The sequence below is a fragment of the Ovis aries genome, chromosome 3 (genome assembly GCF_016772045.2).
Source record: "Ovis aries strain OAR_USU_Benz2616 breed Rambouillet chromosome 3, ARS-UI_Ramb_v3.0, whole genome shotgun sequence".
Lineage (NCBI taxonomy): Eukaryota > Metazoa > Chordata > Mammalia > Artiodactyla > Bovidae > Ovis > Ovis aries.
Genome location: NC_056056.1, coordinates 11,315,786 through 11,337,805, shown reverse-complemented (window position 1 = coordinate 11,337,805; position 22,020 = coordinate 11,315,786). Strand labels below are relative to the sequence as shown.

General features: G+C 44.5%; 1 protein-coding gene across 10 annotated transcripts in view; it reads right to left on the bottom strand.

Moving 5' to 3' along the window:
* Positions 1-2,385: 2,385 nt before the first annotated feature.
* Positions 2,386-22,020, bottom strand: part of NR6A1 (nuclear receptor subfamily 6 group A member 1) — a 218,063-nt gene continuing 198,428 nt past the window's right edge. For 8 of the 10 annotated variants that reach the window (XM_042245711.1, XM_042245712.1, XM_060413792.1 and 5 more), the window contains 4 exons: positions 20,431-20,685; positions 13,839-13,960; positions 9,264-9,416; positions 2,386-7,548 (listed from right to left, as the gene is read on the bottom strand). In XM_042245711.1, coding sequence (XP_042101645.1) covers positions 7,460-7,548; positions 9,264-9,416; positions 13,839-13,960; positions 20,431-20,685 — 619 coding nt within the window. In that variant the 3' untranslated portion in view covers positions 2,386-7,459. The remainder of the gene's footprint in view (positions 7,549-9,263; positions 9,417-13,838; positions 13,961-20,430; positions 20,686-22,020) is intronic. The other 2 variants (XM_060413797.1, XM_060413798.1) reach the window with 1 other exon arrangement.

Here is a 22,020-nt window from a genome sequence, read left to right as displayed (position 1 = left end):
GTTTTCTTATCTGTAAAATGGGATCATTATAGCATCAACTTCATAGGATGGCCCTGAGGAATCAGTAATCAAATGCACATAAAATATTTTTCTGTACAGCACTTAGCTTTGCTCTATATATGTTAATTATTATTATTTACTTCCAGGTAATTTCCTGGCACTCAAAAAAAGTTCAGCATTAGTTAAGTAGCAATTTATAAATTTAGAGCAATGTCCTCAATTTATTCCATGGAACACTGTCCCAACAGGATTGTACCAGGAGCAACGAATGATCCATGGTCAAATACTTTTGGTAGGCCCTGGGAAACAAAATTAAAGCTTTCTTCAGGTAGGACTTCTCAGAGCCTTAATATGCCATCAAAGGTTGGGAACCAATAAGAGGAAGGTAGAACAAGAGCAGTATTTCCTGGACTTTTGGCAGAACTTTTGCCCCTCCATGGAGCCACATATGGGTTATCTATGTTCTGAGAAACCATTTGGGACAGCAATGCTTTTCAGATCAATTTGGGTCTGTTCATTCATCTCTTATAGAAATTAATCCTTTATTAATTTAATAGTTTTGCTAAGAGCAAAAAGTTCAACCAAAGGCCATTCCTGAGCTTTGTTACAAACTCCAGACATTCACATTCAGCAGTATTTGAGCTGCTAAGGCCGAGCAGGGAGGAAGCTTGTTGTAACTTTGGTATCAGATAGACCTGGATTCAAAAGCCAATTTTGTCACTTACTCATGTGTCGTTTGGTGCAAATGGCTGAACTTCCTCAAGCCTCAATTTGCTTATGAGTGAAATGGGGTTGAGATCTAAACCTTGCAAAATTCTTGAAGATTACAGGAGACAGTGTATGTGAAACACCAATCCCAGTACCTGGCACTCACTAGGCTTTCAGCAAATACGCTCTCTTTCTTGCACCTCTGTCTTATCTGTTCCCTCTTGGGCAAGGAAGAATCTACTAATTAGTTCTGCGGCGTTTCCTTTATTCTAAAACCATCTCTTTCAAACCTCAAGGGCTCTCTGGTTGCTTGTGCTAGAAGAGGCTGAGGTATGGGAAGGCAGCTGGACTTTCCTTCATTTCACACATGGGATATAACAGACTTTGACTGGACTCCTCAGCCTTTTAAGAAAAATTTAATTTCTGTATGAATTTTAGGCCGTGCTGGATCTCTGTTGCTGCGTGGTCTCGCTCTAGTTGCGGCAAGCAAGGGCTGCTCTCTAGCTGTGGCGCGTGGCTTCTCTTGCTGCGGAGCATGGGCTCTAAGGTGCTCGGGTTGCAGCAGTCGCAGTGCACAGGCTTAGTTGCTCGGTGGCATGCAGGATCTTCTCAGATCCTGGGTCAAACTTGGGTCTCTTGTGTTGGCAGGCCAACTGAGGTACCAGGCCAAGCCCAGACTCCTCAGCCTTCATCTTTCCAAACTGAAGACCTTTCATCTTTCCCATCTGTCTTCATAAAACCCTCAAACCAAACCCTCAAACCAAACACTGCCACTTCTCTGTATGGACTGCAAGATTACAGGACAGTTGGGCAGATCTTAGGTTCAAGTCAGGGCCCTGACATTTCATGTGACTTTGGGCACATACCTTGACCTCCAGAGCTTCTGTTTTCTCAGCTCTAGGACATTTATTTTCTGGAAAAACAAGTATGAACTGGTTGGACCAGAGTGACAGACAGGCAGGCCACTCAACAGCACACTGTGGTCACTGAGGTTTCATTCTTTCCTGAGATGTAGCAGATGGCTTTCCTTCCTCTAACTCTTCCATGTGGCATTCAAGGTTCCCAAGGGCTTCTCCAGCCTCAACTCTCACCTGCCCCCATTCCTGCCATGGCAGTCCCTTGTTATGTCTGGGTATTTTGTATGTTTCTGACTCACAGCTGGACCTTCCAACATGTTATTGACCACTCTACCTGGTCTGTCCTCCTCTTCCTGTCTGGTGACTTTCTTCAAGGCCTACCTTTAATACTCATCTGTGAAGCTCATCCTGAGTCCAGGGACTTCTCAGAGCCTCTATTTTCTCAACTCTAGAAAACCTCATCTGTTTTCTGGAAAGACAGGGATTAACTGGTTGGACCACAGTGACATACAGGCCCATACACATCGGCATGTATCAATACATCCTTAGTTACAATCGTGATCCCACTGTGTTTGCCCCTCCCGCTAGACTCAGTTCCTCTAGTTGTGCCACTTTCTGGCAGGTTAGTGTCCCTTCACCAGTATTTAACTTTCGTTTCTTCATTTACAAAGTAAAGGTAGTAATTCTTGAAGTTCAAGGAGGTTCAGGTTTGTGAAGAGTCCCAACAAAGTGCCGGGCACAGGTCTGAAGGCAGAGCCCACTCCTTAGAACAACCCATTGTCCCACCTCAGAACCCCAGACATGCTTCACAGACAAGATGCCATGTGCAGAAGGATTCACATTTATTGGTTCAAATACAGTACCTAACATTCGCTAAACATGCATTTCACACTAATTGGTCACATTTCCACAGGTAGTCAATTCACAGAAAAGGGCCCATTCCTTGCCAGATGGCAGGGTGGGAGGTAGCAGAGGGCCTGGGTAGAAGAGCCCGCCAACTATCACGTGGTCATGCAGGACTGATGGAGCCAGGTTGGCGGGCAGCCCTTGGCCGGCCCTTTGGGAACAAGGGCTCAGAGACATCCTGTTTACTCGACTCCTGTGCAGGACTGTGGGTAGAGGTGGGCCTCGGTAGCCCAGGGGGAGGCTCATGGATGCGTGTGCCATCGCAGCTCCTGAAGGTGGCGTCATGGGAGGTGGTGCTCCCTGCGCCTTTCATCATAGGAAGGAAAAGGAGGCCTCTTCAAGGGGATGGCTAGTCCCTGGCTGGGCTGGTGGGAAGGACTCCCCAGACATGGCCCAGACATTACAATGTAGCCACAAGCCCCTATCACAGGCCTGGGATGGCAACACAGACAAAAACACCCAACACCCCAGGGCAGGCAGGGTTTCTTTCTCCACAGAAACATGTAAACAGAGCAGGAGCTACAGTATTCTTTTCCCACAAGACTCCTCAGAGAGGAATAGACCAGGATGTCACTCAAGAGGTAGTTTTTTTTTTTTTTTTTTTCATGGAAATTTGAGTCACAACATTATCATCTAAGACATTTCAGAGAAAGAAAACAATGGTCACCAAAGGGCAAAAATGATCCTTTGGCTGGCAGGGCTGGCTCCAGGATTTGGAAGACTAGCCTCCACCAGTAAGACAAATTTTTTCTTGGGCTTGAAGCAAGCTCTGGCCTGATTCATGGCTTCCCTTTGAGCCTGCAACTGATTCCTGAGCAGGCTGTAGCCCATTGAGGGCTGCAGGCCGAGAAGGGAGGCCAGATGGGTACTGGATTAGGCAGAGGGACTGGGCATCATGTGAGCCAGTGAGGCAGGGTCACTGTGGTTCATCTTACAGGACAGACTGAAGCCTTCCCAAGTCTCAAGGGAGTCCAGCTCTGGTCAAACAGGAAGCCTCAGCATGGTCTGTGGGGCCCCTGCCTTAAGGAAACAGTCCAGGTCTGGCTCCTAAGCCCAGAAAAGAAGCTGTTGCTTGTGGTAGCCAGGAGATGGGTTTCTGGGGACCCTGTTATTAAATACACATCCCTGAGCTGTGGCCCTAGAAACCCTTGCCTCAAGGCTAACCAGTTTCCAGCACCTGGTGGAATGATTGCCGTTTCTTATCCTGAGACACAGATAAACATCATTTCACAGACACTGGACATAGATGCATCAAGCTGAGGGAAAAGGGAGGACTGATCAGATGCAAAAGCAGAAGGGAGTGCAGGGGGACTCTCATGGATCAAATTGGGAAAGTAAGAGTGGTGGGTTTTTGTTTAGGTTTTTTTTTTTTTGCTTTTTTTAAAAAATTTTTTAACTTTAAAAAATCAATACAGAAAAATTTAAAGTTTAATAAAAGGGTTGGTCTAAAAAATTGGATTTCTCAAAACAACTGCAGAATTTTAAAAAGCAACAAGAAGACATAGACCAGGGGCCCAGAGCTAAAGACTTGGAACCACTGCTCCACTTCCTGCCCTGCTGGGAGGCCAGTCTTTTTACTTTGGCCAACCTTGGATGTGGCCTAGATGTTGCCAATACTGGGTTTGTCTGTCTCTATCTGTCCCATTCCCCAGTAAACTGAGAACAAAGAAACTAAGGTAAGAAATGGGCAGCAGAGCAAGGCAGCTATCTCCGAAAGCCCAGGGTTTTAAGGACTTGGTGACATACTGGCCATGGCAGGATTCCCTTCTCTGACAACAGGTGGCAGGTGTGAGGCAGGGTGCTGTGGAGTGGGTGACTGTCATGATGCCATGGAGACCCCTCAGTTGCCTCTACCCCTCCTCCTCTGGATCTGCTTTCCATCCCTGGAGGTTTGCCCACCTCACTATGCAACGGGCCTGGGGGATTGGGTATCCTCTGAGACAGGTGGAGTGCTTTGAGATAGGTTCTGGAGAGTCTCTCCAGACTGAGGGTAAAACCACCAAGCCTGTGAAAGACTCCAAAAGCCGACAAAGGAGCCAGAGAGTGTGAGTTGTGGGTGAAGTTCCAAGATTCCAAAGTTTTGTCTTGGATCAAGAAAACATGCAAAGGGGAAGGAAGAGAAAAGCTTTTATGTTTCAATGCAGTGTAATGATTGGGATTCTCCTTTAACACACGGCTTCAGGGTCATATTTTTATGGTGGAAAGGTTCTCACTCAAAGTGAGTGCTGTTGGTGGCAGGGGATCAGAGAGAGGACAGAAGAGAGGGGAATTACAGACAAGATGCACAACTTTTTTCTTTTCCACTAGCAAAAAGGCTACCTGTTAACCAAACATCATGGGAAGAAAGGCGAAAAACAACACATCAAACCTCCCCCTCCAACCTTTCTCTGTGTCCTTCAAACTGAATTCACAAATACATCTAGTGGCTGACCTAATGTCTCCACACTGCTAGCTACACTCCTACCTTCCTCTCATAATACCTGAGTTTGCGACGCAACACAGTCACTTTACCCTGTTTAAAAAAAGCCCACGTCATAAAAGGACTGGGTGCAGAAGACATTAAAGGCGGTCCACAGGTCAGGCTCCGGCTCGGAACACATGGCCACTTGGCTCAGAGATTCTGCAGGGCTCTCGGCAATGAATGGGCTCTTTGTTCTGTGGAATCTACTGCAAACATTTGTAAAAATGGATTTGTACAATGGCAACTTGCAGAACCTTTCCCCACTCCACAAATTAACAACTTGCTCTGTTTAATGCTGCAGTATTAAAGAGACACGTTCCTGCCTCATCAGAGAGCAATTCCTTTCAGTACCCGACCCAACCAGTACAACACTTAAGAGAAAAACAATTAAAAAAAAATAATAATGATTTGACCGATGGAGGTCTAGCAAAGAAAGATAAGCACACAGAAGCTGTCTTGGAGAAGGGGTCTCTGTTTTGTGCATCCTTCCCTACTTTGAGGAAAGTGGCTCGGAGTCTGACCTGCAGCCAAAGGCTGTGATCTAGTTTGGTTAAATAAAAGATCAGAGAAACAAAAATACTGTGAAATAAACAGATACATACAAATCTTCCCATTGACATGTGAAAAACATTCTGGTTGGAGCTTTTCCTGAGGAACGTCTCTCCTTTCCTTTTTTTTTCTCCTTCTCAGAGCAACTGGAGAAACAACATTCAGAAGAAATGCTCTGAGTTTTAGATCCATCAAAGGACAAAGTCTTCACTTTCTGTACCCGTAACAATTCACCGGAAAGAAAAAATTACAATCTGACACAGACTACCTGATATGCACACAGTGTGGTGGCCCTCTGAGTAAGTGTGCTAGGCTGGGCTGGGAAGAGAGCAAACGGCCTTTGACTCAACAGGCAAAAAAAGAGGTCCTTGTAGGCCCCTCAAGCCTACCCAGGGATGTACCCAGCTAAATGGCCTGTCTGCTGCACTGGCTGTGGGAGGGACCTGGGCTTAGGCAGGGACAAGGCAGTAAGGCGGAGAAGGAAAAAGCCCCTGAAAGAATTCCACGACAGACCTGGTGCGGCTGCTGGCCAAAGCCAAGAGGGTAAGGAACGTTTCCCGGGACTAGGTGGGGCAGGTAGTGAAAGAAAAAGGGGTCAAGGCCATACCTGCAGAGGGGGCAGCCAGGCCTTTAGGAACATGAGGTAGTTTAAAGCCCCGCCGTTCCCTTCCAGGAGCTTTGGACTCTAGCCCTCCAGACCTTGGTCAGCCAGGCCACTGATACTCTTAAGGGGCAGCTGTGCCACTCTGGGTCTTGGGCTTATTCTGAGGAAACCTGATCTTATTTTGGGAGACATTAAGAGAACCAGGAGTAGAATGTAGGGGCAAAAATTCTGGTCAGCAGATGGGTGAATGGTCCTTCCAGCTGTTAGAGAGAGACTGCAGTTTCTGATTCAGATCTGGAGGTGGAATGGGATGGGGTGGGGAGATAAACGGGACCTCCAAAGGACGAGTGTTCATTCTGTTAGCAATCTGGCTTTTGTCCCACTAACCTCTGAAGGTGAAAAGAGAATAAATCAGTAGTGGGCGTTAGGATTTAGAACATGACATTTTGTTCAGCTGTTTTTTCAAAGGGTCAGTAGGAAGTCACGTTTATAAGGGAAAGGCAACGAGTGTGAGGAGAGTAAGGAAACTAGGTAGCTGTGAGTCCCAAGATAGCTTGTAGACTAGTCCCGAGGATCAGCTTATCCCCAGGGCTTTGCCGAGGTGAAAAGGTGACAGCGGCAGGAATCAGTACTGGTGGTGTGGATGGCGGGGAGGGGAGGCCCCAGGGTATGATGTGAGAATAGAAACCCTCCTCCCTGAGGACCTGCTTGGAGGGTGGACACCTAACTTAGATTTGGTCACTGTGCCCAACTCTCACTTTCCAAAGAAAAGAGATGGGTAAATCCTCATCTCGTGATCTGTTCCCAATGTCTCACCCACTCTGCTTAGTAAACCTCCTAACACCACTTCCCCTTTTATGGTGTGCTCTTTTACCTGGTAATTCTGTAGCTAGTAAAAGGCAATTTGCTCTCTGACAGACTAATATGAGTCTGCTGAGAACGTGTGGAAAAAGTAGGGTTGTTGACACCCTTCTCTTTCCACTGAGGTAGTCATCTTTGTCAACATTATGGAAATAGTCATCTCAGCCCCATCCCACCCTCTCCCTCAAAATACAAAAGAACTATCTCTAAACAATGACAGCACGGCAACATTACACATCTTCACATTCTGTAAACTGCAAGGAAATGCACCAGCTGCATTCACACAGAAGCATGTGCATCATGCTGAAGGCCATACATTCAACTCTGTCGTGAAATAAATATATAGAAAAATGAGGTTAAAAAACAAGACAAACAAAGACTCTTCTTGCTGTGGAGGCAACTGGCAACACTGCTCCACAGCCTCCATCTTGGTCTCTCTGGCTCTTTCTTCCGGAGCCTGTCCTGCCCACCCCAGGCGTTAGGGTTGGCCTGAGGAGGGGTGCTGGGGACAGATCACTCCTTGCCCACACTTGTCTTGCAGGAATGCAGCACCACCTTAAAGAGAAGGGGCAGCTGCTCCAGGGGAACATTCACCATCTTTCCTGGGAAAAGGTGGAAAAAGAAGAGTCAGCTTTGGCAGCCAGTGAAATGGTGTGTTTGCCTCCTCTTGGGCTGGGGAAAGGAGAACACTGCCCTTTTGAGTGACTGGGGTGAGGAAGGTGCCGTGCCAGGACTATTACAAAGGCAAAACAGACTGGGCTAACATTCTAATATGTAGCCCCATTTCGGTGCCCTAGGGAGTCTAGTAATGGTGCAAGCTATAATTGTGGCTACTATCCGAAGAATACTGAACTCTGTGGTAGGTGTTTAAATACATTATCTCATTTAATTCTCACAATATTTCTGTGTGATAGATATTACTTTTTATACCCATTTTACAAATGAGGATTCTGAAACTGATAAGTATTCTTAGATGTCCTCTTAGAGAAACTTATATCCTGTTTCATTTCCTAGCAGAATCTTAACTAGCATTCTATGAAACATTGCACTACAGAATGGTATAATGGGAATAAAATGTACTGAGGAGAGAGGCGGAGTTTACAGGGGAAGATAAATTGAGAAATTCAGGGTTAAAATAGGTTTGCTTGTTTTAAGTTGGAGGACTTCTAAGAGCGTGCAGTGTGCTAATATACTCTGTAAATATCTGAAGCTACAGTTCTCCTTGACAGAACCCTAGAGTTACTGGGGAGTATTTTTTTTTTTAAATACTGATGACCGGGCTCCACTCCGTTATCAATTAGGTCAGAATCTCTACAGGTGCAACCCAAGCATGGGTATTTATTAAAAGCTTCCCAAAGGAAGGGCTGACAGGGTTGACAACTCTGCCAATTCTGTGGGGGAGAACTTCTCTCTATTAACTTCTATTTCATAAAGCACCTGATTCATATCTCATTTGGAAGAACACAGTTTTGAAAATGCTGAGACGTAAACTACCAAAACACTCCTAAGATTCTACCAGTTTATTTAGGTCCAGGTCCTGTCTCCTAGACTATTCTGTGGCCCAAAAGTTAAAAATTGATTTTACTAGATTGAACATTTTTTCCCTTCAAAACTGTATTCCTTAATTTTACAGAAACAATCTTAGACCAGACGTCACAGTTCTTAGTTGCCCCTCAGTATGTGCTAGATAACTGTAAACAAGATTCTTTACCAAATGAAGTAGAACAACAAGAGTAAAAGCCAGGATTTTATGTTGAAATGGACCTATTTAAATGTCAAGAAGCTCAGAAGGGAGTCAAGATCACAAAACAACTACAACAAAAGTTGCTTTGTGAACACAGGATCTTTGATAATTATTTTAAAGACACCTCTTTAAGTGAAAGATCCTCAAAAACCTATAGGCAATTCTAATCAATAAAATTAATTTTAAAAATTGAGATATAGTTAGTTCACATGCTGTAAAACCCACCCTTTTAAGGTATGTAATTCAGGAAATGAAGTTAATCTGAAAAACTTCGAACCTGTTTCCCCATCCATAGAGTGGTCAACCATAAGTCTTGCAGAAATTGTTCTGAATTGAATAACAGGCCACCAAGTACCCTGCACTTTACAGGAGTCTAGGAAATGTTAGATTCTCTTCCCTACAAAGAAAAACCAAACTTCTCATTATAATGTAAATTTTTCTGAGGGCAGGACTAGTACTTCTTTTATTCAGCTGGTGATGGGCCTGGCATCAGCATCCTGAAAACACTGCTTTCCTCATTCCCTTCACAAATTAAGAAAAGCAAGGAAGGATTGGAAGCCCAGGGCCCATTACCTGCAATATATCGAATCTCAGGTAAGCACATCATGAGGTCAGGAAAACGGTTCGGCTGATGTGTATATTTATATTCAGTGAAATCCTGGCAAATGTACCAATATCGTTTGTTCAACTGTTCCAGCTGCGAGGCACTGGTCAGACCCCTGATATCTGTGAAAAAAGACCACAGGAAATGGGAGGGACTTCCGCCAGCTCCTTGAATATGTGTATCTTTCACTGAAAAGTTATTAAACATTGTCTCAACAGGGAATTGTTTTTTTTTTTCTGACATGGAGGAATTAAAGCTCTGGGTAAGAGAAGAGAAATTAGGTAAATGAAAAAATTATCAAGGACAATCACTTAGACTGAGCCCCTTGAGGGCTAGGCTGTCATCTTTCTCAACTTCATACTCAGCTCCCAGCACAGAGTTTGGCACAAAACAGGTACTAGTGGATGCTGAACAAGAGACTGAAAAATTTCCCAATTTATCCTTCACAATAGCTTTAAATTTGCTCTTTGCTGGACCCATTCAGAAATCATGCTGACACCTATATTCTCATGCTTGTACATATACTCATACATGGTCTCCTGTGTGCTTCTACTCAGACTATTCTACCTGGGCCACTGGTATTCTACTGGGTCCCTCCAGTTTTTTTTTCTTTTCTGTATATAAGCATATCTTGTTTTATTGTGCTTTGCTTTACTGTACTTCACAGATACTGCATTTTTCACAAATTGAAGGTTTGTGGCAACTCTGTACCAAGCAAGTCTATTGGTGCCATTTTTCCCAACAGCATTTGCTCATTTCATGTTTGTCACATTAGGTAACTCTTGCAATATTTCAAACATTTTCATTATTATAAGATTTGTTATGTGAATCTATGGTCAGTGATTTCTGCTGCTGCTGCTGCTGCTACTGCTAAGTTGCTTCAGTCGTGTCCGACTCTGTGCGACCCTATAATCGTCCCTGGGACTCTCCAGGCAAGAACACTGGAGTGGGTTGCCATTTCCTTCTCCAATGCATGAAAGTGAAAAGTGAAAGTGAAGTCGCTCAGTCATGTCCGACTCTTTGCGACCCCATGGACTGCAGGCCCATCAGGCTCCTCTGTCCATGGGATTTGCCAGGCAAGAGTGCTGGAGCAGGGTGCTATTCCATTGTAATTCCTTTGGGGTGCCACAAACTGTGCTCATACAAGTTGGTGAACCTAATCAGTAAATGTGTGTTCTGACTGTTCCTCTGGCTGTTCCCCTGTGTCTCTCCCTCTCCTTGCTCCTCCCAATTCCCTGAGAAACAACAATAGTGAAATTAGGCCAATTAATAACTGTACAATTGCCTGTAAATGTTCAAGTGAAAGGAAAACTCACACATCTCTCACTTTAAATCATAAGCTAGAAATGATTAAGCTCAGTTGAAGAAGGCATGCCAACAGTCAAGATAGGCTGAAAGCTAGGCCTCTTGTGAGTTAGCAAAGTTGTAAAGGCAAAGGAAAATTTCTTGAAGGAAATTAAAAAGCACTACTCCAGTGAACACAAAAATAATAAGAAAGAAAGACAGCCTTATTGATAAGCTGATAAGGACAAAGTTTGAGTGGTCTACATAGAAGATCAAACCATCCACAGTATTCACTTAGACCTAAGCCGCATCCAGAGAAAGGGTAACTCCTCTCAATCCTATAAAGCCTAAGAGAGGTGAGGAAGCTGCAGAAGAGAAGTTTGAAGCTAGTAGAGGTTGGTTCATGAGATTTAAGGAAAGATGCTGTCTTCATAAAAGGGCGAGGTGAAGAACCAAGTGCTGACATAGAAGCTGCAGCATTTTATTCAGATGATCTAGCTAATAAGATAATTAAAGAAGATGGCTACGCTAAACAAAGATTTTCAATATAGACAAAATAGCCTTATGTTGGAAGAAGATGCCATCCAGGACTTTTCATAGCTAGAGAGGAGAAGTCAATGTCTGGCTTCAAAGGACAAGCTGACTCTCTTGTTAGGGGCTAATGCACCTGATGACTTTAAGTTGAGGACAATGCTCATTTACCATTCCAAAAATTCTAATGCCCTTAAGAATTACACTAAATCTACTCTGCTTGTGTTCCATAAATGGAACATCAAAGCCTGGAAGACAGCATATCTGTTCACAACATGGCTTACTAAATATTTCAAGTCCACTGTGGAGAACTACTCCTCAGAAAAAGAGATTCCTTTCAAAATATTACTGCTCACTGAGAAAGCACCTGTTCACCCAAGAGCTCTGATGGAGATGTACAATGAGATTAACACATCCATTCTTCAGCCCATGGATCAAGGAGTCTTTTCAACATTCATGTCTTACTATTTAAGAAATACATTTCCTAAGGCTATAGCTGCCCAGAGATAGCGATTCCTCTGATGGATCTGGACAAAATAAATCAAAAACCTTCTGGAAAGGATTCACCATTTCAGAGGCCATTCCCAAGTCACTGAAAGAGGTCAACATATCAACATTAACAGGATTTTGAAACAAGTTGATTCCAGCCTTCATGGATGACTGAGGAGCTCAAGACTTCAGTGGAGGAAGTAACTGCAGATGTGGTAGACATAGCAAGAGAATGAGAATGAGAAGTGAAGCCTGAAAATGGGACTGAACTGATGGAATCTCATGAAAAAAATTTTAACAGATGAGTTGCTTCTTATGGATGAATGAAGAAACTGGTTCCTTGAGATGAAATCTACTCCTGGTGAAGAAGCTGTAAAGACTGTTGAAACAGTAACAAAGGATTTATTTAGAGTATTACATAAACTTAGTTGATAAAGCAGCAGCAGGGTTTGAGAGTACTGACTCCAGTTTTGGAAGAAGTTCTACTGGGGGCAAAATGTTCAAACAGCATTGCATGCTACACAGAATACACTGATGAAAGAAAAAGTCAATTCATGTGGAAAACTTCACTGCTATCTTATTTTGGAAATCACCACAGCTACCCCAATCTTCAACCACCACCACCCTGATCAATCAGAAGCCATCAACACTGAGGCAAGATCGTCCACCAGCAAAGATTATGACTCACTGAAGGCTCAGATGATGGCTAGCATTTTTCAGCAATAAACCTTTTTTTTTTTGAGGTATATACTCCGTTTTTTAAGACAAAATGCTACTGTACACTTAATATAAATAAATTTATATTTATACACAGCATAGTATAAATATAAATTTTACAGGCACTGGAAGTCAAGAAATTCATGTGACTCACTCTATTGCAACACTCACTTTACTGTGGTGGTCAGGAACCAAACATGCAATATCTCCAGGGTATGCCTGTAGATATCTTTCTCATATATGTGTATATATTATATAGTGTGTTCATATACATATTAACACACAATCCTCTTTTTTCATACACAGAATATATTAAGAAATGTTCTCTATATAAATCTTACCCTGCCTTTGAAGCCTCACTATCAGATTTCTCATTCTCCAAGTAGTTGTTACTGATCTCTTTCCATTTAAGTGGTAGAGGGTGTTTTTTGGTAAGATTTTTTTTTAATGTGGACCATTTTAAAAGTCTTTATTGAATTTGTTAAAATATTGCTTCTGTTTCACGTTTTGATTTTTTGGCCAGAAGGCATGCAGGATCTTAGTTCCCTCACCAGGGATCGAACCTGCACCCCCTGCATTGGAAGGCGAAGTCTTAACCACTGGACCACCAGGGAAGTCCCTCTCCCCTCATTTGAGGCTCAAGCAATGTATCAAGCGCCATCCGTGTACTTCTTGAGGCCAGGAGCCTGGGATCTAATTTATTGCAATGTCTTTAATGCTCAACACAGGGCCTGGCCTAAGGGAGGCACACAGAACACCAGACAAATGCATAAAAGGTGCGGAAGCAAGAGGAGGAGGTTTAGTTGGTACCAAGGGAGGAGCTGGCAAAGAGGAGGGGATCAAGAGTCTCTAGACTAGGAAACTGAATACAGGAATAGACCACTGTCCATGTCACGGGCAGCAAAATAGCCCAGTTCCACTCTGAGAGCAACTCACTCACATGCTATTCTGAAAAAAAGGGAACACAAATTCTCTTGCATATTCTGGTTACCAGCAGCTATACAATGCCAGTTTGCAGGTAATACTCCATGTAAATCACAATCACCACTCTTCTAACTAAAGCCACGCTTGATACGGGCATGAGTTTCTGTGCACCTCCACTCTGCCCTGAAGGGGCCCGTCAGAACCACTGCCAGCTTGTCACAGGTTCCTTATCTCCAATAGTCTCATCAGTCACTCTGCTCTTCTTCAGTCACTGGTAAACTTGTGCATATTTTAAATGACGCATGTACTGTCCTTGATGTCTGTGTTTAAATGCACTAAAACTGACTAAACAAAGCAAATCCTCTTCCTTCCTCTATGAGTTATAGAGGCTGTGGCATTTAGGTTTGAAGAAAAAAGTCCAAACCATGCCCTGCACTACAGTGGGGCAGGGTGATGAGGAGAGCAGCGCAGGACTTCCAAGATCAGTACCCACATGATGCAACAGGCCTGAGGGTAAAGGGGGTAGGGGGGAAACACGAGGACAAATATTTGCTGGGCAAAGAAAACTAAGTCCTTTCTTCCTATCCTCAGTTACTCACCTTGATTTAGGAAGTTAATTGCTTTCATGCAAGCATACTCCTCATTGCTCACTTTTAGCTGATGAAACTTGTGGTACAGGTAGATGAGCCGCTCAATCACCTCCATCCCTTCATCACTAAATCTGGAAAACAGACACAGGTGTTAATAGTGGGCTCTGACTACCAGTGGAGGTAATGGAAGGGAGACAGAAATCTCCTACAGCTCCTTAACGCAGCTAAGACAGGAAAGAGGCTGAGCTTGGGGGAAATGGACTCCAGAAGCACTTGTGAAGGACAGGTGAATTCATGGTTTCTCTAGAGGCCAAGGCAGCTCATACAAGCTGCTGTTCTCAAGGTCAATTAGGGTCAGTCATATCAAGTTCAAATCCTGCTCCATCACATACAAGCTGTAAGACTTTGGGAAAGTCCTTTGACCCCTCTAAGTTTTGAGGATCTCTTCTGTAAATAACGGTTGCCTGCTTGCGGTGCAAGGCTCAAAGGGTGCTTGGGATGTAAATGTAGAGAAATACATCATTAAGATACTGCTGTTGTGATGCAGCCTTCAGTAACAATGGCAGCTACCACGAGTTGTGACTCTGTGTGTGCAACTGCCACAATGAAGAGAAAAGCTGCTGACTGTATTTAAGTTCACTGTTTCCAGCAGTGAACCTGGCAGGCCTGACTTCAGCTAGGGAGGGAGGGAAACATAAATTGAGCCTCCATGTCATGCCAGTCTCTGTGCTGGGTACTTTATATGTATTATCTCATTTAATTTAATGTTCTCAGCCCTATGGGCTAAGTGAGATTACAATTACCACTGTACAGATGAGACACTAAAGTTTCAAGGAACAGAAATGACTGCTCCATAAGCAAATGGCTAGCTTGGAACAGACCGAGAACCCTGAATCTGGGCCAACTCCCTAAGATCTTGGTTTTCTCAAAATCTGAAGTGGCCTCCATTAGCAGAGAAGACTCAATGCTGGCCATGCTGCATTCTCTGGATGAGAAGTTAGTTCCTTGAGGCAAAGACCAAGTTTTAGGCAAAGGAGCCCTAGGCTGGGGGACTAATATTCCAGGTCTCAGTGGGGAATATCTTATACCAAAAATGGAGATACTCCCAAACCAAGAAGGCAAAGCCTTAGTAGGGGAATAGGAGTCTATAAAAGCTGGGGTCAGGCCCAGTGTCTAGTCTTCTTGTTCCAGACAGCTGAGTCACAGAGAAGGTGCTTAGCCTCAGAGCTGCTTCCTGGCGACATGTTCAGATCTGGGTACTGTAGCCCCTTGCTAGGCAACAAGGCCCTGTCTGGATAGGGTCCAGAACTCCTGGGCATATTTTACTGCTGTCTGGGTTCTACTGCTTTCTGTGCTGACTCTGAAGGCTTTGCAAGGGCTTGGCTTCCTGGGCAAGCAGGACATTTTCTCTTCCCTGGGGAATGTCTGGCTCTTGTTGGGGCCAGAGTCACCTGCACTTCTCAAGCAGCAGGGGGAGCTGCTGCAGCAGCTGCTCACAATCCAGAGCCCCGCCCCTCGGCCTCAAGGCTTGGCTCCCGGTTCACGATTTGAGCCAGCATGGCTGACTGTTTCTCTCTGGCTCTTGGCCCAGTGGCTTTTACAGCTTTACTAATACTTTCCCAGATTGGTTGGTAGATTTATACTAAATAACCACTATAATAACCATGTCTACTCTTCTACTATTTGTTGAGCCTTTGCTACTTCCCAGACAGTTTAAGTATTTTACATACATTATTTCATTGGATACTCCCAATAAATTCACAAATTGGATATTATAATCCTATTTATTCACACACGGAAACAACAGCTCAGACAGATTATTTACCATACCTTTATTGTGGTCTTATATGTTTTCTCATCCCAAGCCTGTTGCTTTCTCAGCATTACGTTGTCCATCCCCTGACTGTCTTGTTCTTAACTGGCAACTGGGAAAGGCTACCACAGGGGCCACTGCAGGAGGTCTCTGTTCCCAGAGCAACTCAGTTCAGCGCCCGACCCAGAGTGGGTGCTGTGCACAGAACAGCCCCTCCGCTGCCTCCACGATGCTGAGACCTGCAGCAGGCAGTGTGCCTGGGGGTGAAGATCACTCCTCATCACAGTACTTTGCCAGCTACTTCTGTTCTTGAGATGTAAAAGGTCTTTACTGAAAATGCCCACTAGTATCTGTGTGGAGGCGTAGGGAGGAGATGGGATGGGGTAGGGCATGAAAGAGGAGGATGCAAGTAGAGCAGCAGTGTCAGCATCTGTCTGGTGGCCAAGCAGTGTAGCGAGCAAAGATAACGTGCTCTCCTCTCATCAGTAACCTCTTGCCCCAAGTGCTCACTCTGGCTCTGCAGACCCTGCAGGTGTGTGGCTAGCAGCCAGACCCCCAGACAGCAATGCCAAACCTATTCCTAGTTGAGTCTTGACCTGAGGGACACAAAGGAACTCCCACATGCCTGGCTTGGATATATGACCCAGCTCTGCCCTCTCGCTTGGGGAGAGCACATACCCGTTTTCCCAAGTTTTCTAGGACAGGCAACCATCATGGACCCCTGGCAGTCATGGTTGGGGGCTGGCAGCCAGCCCGGCAGCCCCCACTCAGTCTCCACAGCCTGACTGCAAAGCTTTCCTCCACACCCCGCATCCCACCCCCTGATAAACAAATTGTTCTCTGTTCCATGGGCCTGCTTTCTCCTGCAGCCGTGCCTCCTCCACATCTGCCCACTCCACAGTTCTAACGCCCCTGTATTCCCTGTCTACAAATTATCAGCACTCAAAGGCAGAAAGTTGGACAAACACACCCATTCTTCTTCTAGGTTACCATTATATAAGCATGCTGGGACAAGGAAAACATGCCTGCAAGGATCCCCCAAACCACTGGACCATTCAGTCAGCAATTGAAGCTGACACTGTGTAAGTTATGTCCCATTAAGGGAGCTGAAAGGCCCAGTTGTCTCTTTTTCATTCATCTAAATGCACCTACTCCCAGAGGCAGTCATCGGCCACAGCCTTAGAGGAACTGCCATCTCAGCACTCACATACAGATTCCAAGATGAGAAGACAGACTGTGGCTGCAAGACAGAAAGTCATACTTTTGAGAAGGCTAAAAAATGTAGTAATAGTAGAGTCTGGGCTTTGGAGCACAACAGATCAAGGTGATAATCTCAACTCCATCTCTTTTAGCTTTGCAGCCTTGTGTTTTCCCTTTCTGAACCTTTTGCTCCTCATGTGTGGAACAGGGATAATATCAGTATGGTCCCTTAGGGAAGTGGTGAGGACTAAACAAATAATGTTTGCAGAGCACTTAAGATGGATTTTGGCACAATAAACAGTCTCTAATTGTTAGCTATTATCATTGTTAACAGCAGCAGCAGTAGCATCACTTCTGTTATCACAACCAAAAGAAAAAACTGAGTTTCCTTGAACCTACAGCTAGGGCCTTAGCAAGGAAGCTAGGAGGCAACTTTTCAGAGACCTGGCAAAAATGCAGCTAGTGCTCACAAGATAGACATGCCCATTAAAGCCCATCTAGTGCAAGGCATCTTCTCCTAAGAGTGAAGGAGTCTTGATTAGGGCCAGGAGCAGTCACTGGCTGGTGCTACAATCTGCTTTAAATCAAACTCACCCAGCTCACTGTCTGATAACAGCCTGATTAAGGAAAATGGGGACCATAAATTTGATTCAATATTTGAGAAGAAAAAAGGAGGTGGTCATGTATCATCTGAGAAAGTCTTTTCGTGACAACAGGAACTCACTTGCCTTCAGCAGTTGTGAAAAACTAAAGGCATTTTGGGGGAGTGGGAGTAACGCTGGAGCAGGCAAGGTAGGAAAAAGCTATGGCCAATTACAGACTCCACAGTCTGGGTTTCCAGCAGAGTGGGGACTGCCTTACAGCGATGAGCCAGATTGCGAAGGTTCTTGTACTTCTAATCCCATTGTCATCGCTGCCTTGTCCAGGACTTGTTGATTTTTCCTGGGCTATGGACCAGCTTCTTACACTGTATTCTAGCTTCATCCATGCAACCCATCCTGAACTCTATAGCTGCAGCAATCTTTGTAAAATGCAACCTGACACGTAATTGCTTCACTTTGAAATGTCCTATGACTTAATACCACTGACATAATAAAATCCAAATTTTTTTAGATTAGCATTTAAGTACCCTGATGACTGTCTTTCTGTCTTTCTCTCCTGTCATTCCTCCCCTCATTTCTCTCATTCCTCCCCTGATTTCTCTCACTCTCAGATGTATTCTCTCTATACTCTAATCCACAGGATTGCATTTTGGTTACATGTTCAAACCACTCACTCAGAATCTCTATAATTTTTAGGACTCTGTGTTATTCTCCTGCCTGCCTCCTATTCTCTCTAATCTGCTTATAAAAATTTCCCTACAAGATGCAGCTCAAATGTCTCCTCCTCTTTGGCAAGCATTCCCTGATCCTGCAAGTAGAGGTACTCGTTCCCTAGTCTATGCTTTCGCAGTCCCTCGTACGGCCTCCTCAATCTCCACTAGTATCGCCCTGAACGTAGATTCTATCTGCTTCTATTTGTCCCACAACCCCCTAAATCAAGAATATGAGCTTTCATCTCAGAGTCAGAAACCATGTCTGCACCATCTGTTATCTCAACACCTCTCCTCCCAGCACACACAATAGGTGCTCAATAAATCAGTGTCACATCAGAAATGACATGCTGAAGTTTAACTTGTATTTTTCCACTGAAGGATTCCATAGTGGAGTGGGAGTACTAACAACAAATCTATTTCTTATCCTCAGAACTCACTTGAGAGCTCAGCTGCAACTCGTGTTTCAAGTTAGCACTGTTCAACAGAACTTTCTATGATGATGGAAATGTTCTATTGTATATCTGCAACTGTCCGATACAGCAGCCACTAGCCACATGTGGCTCCAGAGCTCTTAAAATGTGGCTAGTGTAAATGAGGAACTAAATTTTTAATTTTAAGTAATGTAAATAGCCACTTGAGGCTAGCAGCTATTATGCTGGATAGTGGAGCTCTAGATTCTCTCTGATAAGGGCCCTTTGTAGAAAGTAAAACTTCTCTCACTAGTTCAGCTGTTACTGGTCCCTGCCTTGTTCTTTCAGCTCAAGGGACTGGAAAGAGTGGGACAGGGTATTTTTTATGAAACATAAAGCCAGGGAACCCCACAAGGTCAGTGATCCCTGCCTACCTGAAGAGGGTTTGAGAAAATTCATCATCCCACAAAGGGCAGAACACACTTTTTAGACAGCCTCAGGCTGCACTGGTGGATTCTAGGCAAACAGGGAGGCCAAGCTCACTGGGCCAGTTTTGCAAACTCTGACAATATTAGAGCTGGCTTAGGCTATCCAAACACTCAGCTGGCCCAGAGTTACAGAGCAGGAGACAGGAGATTGATGGAAACAAGTGAATTAGAGGCTCAAGACAAGGGGTTAGGTTATCTGCAAAATCAGATAGCTCTGTTTGAGGACAAATGTCAGCTGGGTTAAAACTCCTGTCATTTATAGATTACCATCAAGCCAGTAAGCATCATTAATAAGGAAATATTAGAAAACTAGCGGAGAATGTACCTAGACTCTTCCCTCCCTCAGCTATGCAAAGGGCCCTTGAAGGTGTTGGAGCTTTGTTCCCAGCCTAAGTCTCTGCTTATTATGATGATTAAGTGGCAGAGGGAGATGTGCAAGAGAAGTTTGGGGGCTGGTATTCCACCTTCTCCAGCTTCCTTCCATGGAGGTACTTGTTCTTCTCTTTCTTGCTGTTCTAGAATGTCATGACTTCCATTATTTTAAACTGTCTAGTAAAGGTGAAATATTAAAATAGGATTTAAACTTTGTTTTTTACATAAGTCAGCAAGTCAGAAATGTATCAATGGATCTTTTTTTTCCTGATTTTGGGGTGTCACCTGCTCTAGGCAAGGAGGTTAGAAAGATCCTAGTCAGTGGAAAACATCAAGAAAGCAGAGTTCAATATTTCAGTCCCATGATCTTATCTTACTGCATCTGAGATACAGCGAAAGAGCCTAAGATTTCAATTGGGCAGGCACGGATTCAAACATAGACACTGGATTCAAATCTAAAACCCTCAAGGGCAAGTCCCTCCAAACGTCAGTTTTCTCACCTATAAAATGGGCATAACAACACCTACAATGATAGAGGCTGTAAGAAAGAAAGACAATAATGTAAAATACCAAGCCCAGTGCTTGGCACACAGTAGGTATTACAATAACTGCAGGGTCCTGTTCTTGGATTGTAAATGATAGCTCACAGCCCCTCACCTTACAGGAAAATTTCAGATTTCTGTTTTTTCCAGATACATTAACTCAGTAATCCAGATGTGATCAAAGTAACAGCTTAGCACTTGCTAAGTTCTGCTGCATATTATCATTTTTTCCTCGCCACTACCCTGTTGGGGCAGTTATTGTCACTACCCTACTTTATGAATTCAGAACTTGAGGATGAGAGATATGACCAAAGTTACAAGTTAGTCAGCATCTGAGTGAAGATTCATGTCCATCCCTGGGTGGCTTTAATGCTCATCCTATGGAGTGCCAGGCACCCTGCCTTGCAGGGATGACAATGGTCTGGTTGCCTGAGACTTCCTCCCCAGCAAGGAGCTCTCACCTGTGTAGTTCTTCATCTGAGGGTGAGTACTTAGCAGTGATATCAGCCAGCTCCCCGAAGATCTGCTTGCTGTAAACAGTGAGGGAGGAGAGCAGGATTAATTCCTGCCATGTAGAGCTCAGGAGGCACGTGTAATCCTTGATTGAGAGCTCGCAGAAGAAAGGCAGTTTCTTGATCCAGGCAATCTGCCTAAAAAGCAGCTCATCAGCCAAGCGGCAAAGCAGGGCAAAGAGCTCTGCTTGAGTCACAGCATATCTAGAGGGGGTATGGAGAGGGGAAAGTTACTTCTAGTGGCCAAAGCAGTGAGGATGGGGGCCAAGGAGGAGGATACTCCTAAGGGCACAAAGGGTCTCTGGCAGTGGGCTCCTTGCCCTTGACCATGGATCTCCAGCTCCATTCAATTCAGTCTAATGATAAAAGGATAGGACTGGGGCCCGCAGCAAGCTCAGGGCTGGAGGGGCAGGTTTGGTAAGAAAAGGTTACAAAGGGGAAAGGAGGCTTAGACATTTGAGCAGTTGTCAGGAGTATGACTTTTAATGTCGGTGTCCACTAATGCTTCACGTGTTACAAAAAAATTCCCAATCATTCGTGCACCAGTTTTGGCAATGAAAGCTCCATTAGGATACATGTGGTGCCCACTCAATACATGGGTTGATGTAAAACTGAGCCTTGGGGCGAGATAGCTGAAAGAGAATACAATGCATTCAGAAGCTTTTCTTGCTCTCACTGCACCCCCTGGTGGTGAGTGTTTAGGAAACTAGAGTTGCTCGACCCTTCTAAGCTACTGTGCGATGGAATGAAGGAACAGGGCCTTCCTCATCTCTCGGCTGGAGGAAATAGGGCCCCAGTTTTCTTTTTCTCAAAGCCCTGTGGTGTGACTCTTCTCCACACCCCCACACCCGATATGTAAAGGTTTGATGATGGCTTCATGGGGTCGCAAAGAGTCGGACATGACTGAGTGAGTGACTGAACTGAACTGATAATGTCTTCCCTATAGGAAGATAAGTGAATTTCCTCTTCTGAAACTGGAGACTAGCTTAAGAAATCTCAGGGTTATCTTGGGCAGGCAGGGCAAAGGAGGAAATCTAAGCTTAATAACACTGAAAGAGCCTATGGTCCAGGTCAAGTGTAGGCCTAAATGGCCGAATTATTATCTACTCAGGCAGAGCTGACAGGATTGAGAGTATTTCTTCCACTCACTCAGGCCTGCACACAGAGCACATGGCACTGGGCTACCCCAGAGTATGTTGACTAGGGACATAAGACGGGCCACAACTATGTTAAGAAGCCTAAACCTAATGTATGATTATATCCAGAATTACAGCTCATCTCTGGCACAGAAGCGCTCAAACCCATTCCAAGGTCTGGCTTACCTAAGTCCAACCAGAAACAATAGCCCTTTAATCCCAGTTCCATAGGAAAAGATAAACAGCCCCAGTTCTATGAGAAAAGATGTTCAAGAGAAAAATGAAGAGCCACTGACTTTGATGAGCACAGATTTGTCCTCTGATGCCTGAGTCATCACTTCTTATACCCTGACTCATTGCAAAGCCTGGGGTAGAGAAGCCTGGGATGAAGGTAGGGGGTGGG